The sequence below is a fragment of the Ascaphus truei genome, unplaced genomic scaffold (genome assembly GCF_040206685.1).
Source record: "Ascaphus truei isolate aAscTru1 unplaced genomic scaffold, aAscTru1.hap1 HAP1_SCAFFOLD_3228, whole genome shotgun sequence".
Lineage (NCBI taxonomy): Eukaryota > Metazoa > Chordata > Amphibia > Anura > Ascaphidae > Ascaphus > Ascaphus truei.
The window spans coordinates 14,538-18,305 of NW_027456211.1; the positions used below are offsets into that span (position 1 = coordinate 14,538).

General features: G+C 40.8%; 1 protein-coding gene across 1 annotated transcript; it reads left to right on the plus strand.

The window, feature by feature from the left end:
- Positions 1-611: 611 nt before the first annotated feature.
- LOC142483356 (forkhead box protein G1) lies at positions 612-3,155 on the plus strand. The gene has a single exon (XM_075583441.1). The coding sequence runs from the start codon at positions 895-897 to the stop codon at positions 2,191-2,193; it is 1,299 nt and encodes a 432-aa protein (XP_075439556.1). The 5' UTR covers positions 612-894; the 3' UTR covers positions 2,194-3,155.
- Positions 3,156-3,768: the final 613 nt, after the last annotated feature.

Below are 3,768 nucleotides of genomic sequence, written 5' to 3' on the forward strand. Positions count from 1 at the left end.
CACCGCAATAGAGACCTTTAAACAGGAGAGAGGGGGGGATGGCAGATCAGCTTCACCTGGGACAGAAAGCCACCGAACCAGAGGCATAATCGTTATAAAACAAGAACATCTCTAATGATCCCCCCCCCCCTGTACAATGTTACATTGTATCAATAAAGCCCACTCACAGCCCCACAAATACTCAGCCCTATGCCTGGCTGCGCAAAGTAGTTCCTGGCTTCTTCCACTTTCTTTCCTCCACGGTTATTTTTCTCCCTAAAAGAAAAGGTACAAACAAACTTTAATCAATAAGAGAAAATATTGACGTATAAAAAACTAAGATGATCCAATACAGTGGGATGGACGCGCTGGCAGATATGTGGTAGGAGAAAGAGGGTGGGGGGGAGGGGAAGGAAGGTGATGAGGCTCCATCCTCGATCACTCCGCCTGCTCAAGGAGGTGTGGGAGGGGGGAGGAGGGGGGCAGGGATACTTGGGTGGGGCTTTTCGTAATCTCTTGACTCTGATTGGCTGGAGGAATAAGAGACACTCTGGTGGCCCCAGCTCTCTCATTGGTTCCAGGACCCAAAGGTTAAAGTAAATTCTTTTTTTTTTTTTCCAGGCTGGTGTCTCTGGGTCTGGAATTAATTGGAGCTCTGAGCTGTCTCCTCTAGTTGCTGAGAGGGGAGGCTGTTGTGTTTTTTTTTTTACGGGACTTGAAGTAGTTGATTCATTTTCTCCCCCTGGCTTCTCCGTTGATTATATTTATATCTCTGTATATTTCTACCCCCTATAATTAACACCAATATTATGTGCTTGTTGTTTTTTGCTACATGACTTACAAGGGTTTGGAGACATCTTCTTCTTGTCTTGTTGCTGCAACTTCACGTGAGTGTGCTGCTCCCATCCTTGTGATATGTTGGACATGGGGGAGAGGAAAGAAGTCAAAATGATCCCCAAGTCTTCCTTCAGTATCAACAGCCTGGTGCCAGAAGCAGTCCAAAGTGACAACCACCCTCCACCTCACCATCACCACCATCACCACCAGCTTCCCCAGCAAACACACCATCTCCAGTCCCACCACAGATCGGTGCAGGAGGAGGAAGAAATTGACAAAACCCTGTTGGAGGTGAAAACCGAGAGCTTGCCACCTGGCAAGGCGGACCCAGCCTCTTCCGATCTGTCCGCAGGAGAGGAGAAGGAGAAGTCTGAGGAAAAGAAGGTGGATGGTGGTGGAAAAGATGGAGAGAGTGGCAAGGAAGGTGAGAAGAAGAACGGCAAGTATGAGAAGCCTCCCTTCTCCTATAACGCTCTGATCATGATGGCCATCCGCCAGAGTCCAGAAAAGCGTCTGACCCTGAATGGGATCTATGAGTTTATCATGAAGAACTTCCCATACTACCGGGAAAATAAACAAGGCTGGCAGAACTCCATCAGGCACAACCTCAGCCTGAACAAGTGCTTTGTCAAGGTTCCTCGCCACTATGATGATCCGGGCAAAGGTAACTACTGGATGTTGGACCCTAGCAGTGATGATGTCTTCATTGGTGGGACCACTGGGAAACTCCGCAGGAGATCTACAACCTCCAGGGCTAAATTGGCTTTCAAAAGAGGGGCAAGACTCACCTCCACCGGACTGACTTTCATGGATAGGGCTGGCTCTTTGTATTGGCCTATGTCACCTTTCCTCTCCTTGCATCACCCACGGGCTAGCAGCGCTTTGAGCTATAATGGGACAACTTCAGCCTACCCAAGCCACCCCATGCCCTACAGCTCAGTGTTGACTCAAAACTCATTGGGGAGCAACCATTCTTTTTCTACGTCCAATGGCTTGAGTGTAGACAGACTTGTCAATGGGGACATACCGTATGCCACCCATCACCTCACAGCAGCTGCTCTTGCTGCCTCTGTGCCATGTGGGCTGTCAGTACCTTGTTCCGGTACTTATTCTTTAAACCCTTGCTCTGTGAACCTTCTAGCTGGACAAACAGGCTACTTTTTCCCCCATGTACCTCACCCATCATTAACTTCACAAAGCAGCACTTCAATGTCGGCCAGAGCAGCCTCATCCTCCACTTCCCCACAAGCTCCTTCCACCCTCCCCTGTGAGTCCCTTAGACCATCTTTGCCAAGTTTTACAGGACTCTCCGGAGGACTTTCTGATTATTTCACACATCCAAGTCAGGGTTCTTCATCCAACCCTTTGATACATTAACATCCAGGGGAGCAGACTGTAAGTGAACATTTTACACACATTTGCATTGTACATGAGAATTGAAAGGAACAGCAAGCGAACAAAAAAAAAGATAAGTCCAGGTATTTTTTATGAAGTCGCCCCATATTTTCTGTACGTTTGTTCAGTCTCTAGAGTTGTTTATTATCAGATGAGGCGTGATGTCAAATCAAGAAGCAATGTGGGGAAAAGAATAGATTCTGACCTTTGGGAGTCAAATCTATTGTAGAATGCATATCTTATTCTAAATAGTGACTGCTTTGCAATGTTTTATTCAATACAATTGTATCACTAATAGTGCCCAGAATTCCATGTCTGCAGTATTATAAGTTTTCATGGACATGCTGGTTATAGCTAACCTTAAAAAAACAGCAAAACAATACTAAAATACTATACTCAAAAAAGTTGCAAATGTTCATTTGTATTTAACTCTTATTAGAAGTACAGCTGCCCAATAAATATATTCCGGCCATTCGTTATCTATCGTTTTACCTTAAAAAAAAATAAAAAAAGGAGCTGGGTTTTGTTTACTTTTTAGACCAAAGATTGGGTTTGTAGAACATGAAGTCCGTGTACTGATCAATTAAAAGAAATACATTTTGAAAAATGAAATAAGTAATGTTTCAATTTGCAGCACTGTCCATTGCAAAAGAGTTCAGAGGGGACAACAGATAACTGCCTTCAATCTGTGTTGTGTATATTTTGGTGTATGTGCTCACTAACCGGTCGGTCACCTTTCTTTTAATGTAGTGAAACGTTAAAAACCGATTGTACTTCTAGGTAAACTTTGCAAAATGTGTATAACCCGTGTTGAGTAAAAATGCATAAATTTGAGTGATTGTTATTGTTGTCTTAAAAATTTCTTGATTGTGATACTGTGGTCATATGCCCGTGTTTGTCACTTATAAAAATGTTTACTATGAAGACACAGAAATAAAAAAAATAGGCCAAATTCATATATAACATAGTTTTGTCTTTTTTCTTAAATTGAATTCATACTGAAGTACAACTTGTGAAGTCTTGGGTAGGCCGTTGGTATTACCTTCCCCCAGCTGTCTGATGTGTATGTGTGTGTGTGTGTGTGTGTGTGTGTGTGTATATATATATATATATATAAATATATATATATATATATATATACATATATATTTATCACATATATACATATATATATATATATATATATATATATATATATATATATATATATATATATATATATATATATATATATATATATATATATATATATATATATATATATAAGTTATGGTGGGTAAAAAGGTGACTAAAAACCCTCAAGTTATATATAAATATGCTCCTCTTTGTGTAATTCCCTGAAAGATTTACAGTATATTCAGAGTAAATCAAGGTCTGTTTCCAAGAAAACCCATTACAAAAATATATTGACATTGTTCTGCATGACAAATTAAAACCTATGTTTTCTTTACAATACTTTGTCTTTACCGGGTAGTTCAATTAAAAAGGATATTTTCTGATCATAGAAACAAAATACACGTTTTCTCTTGTAGTTCATTCTTATGTAAAGAAAGCGTT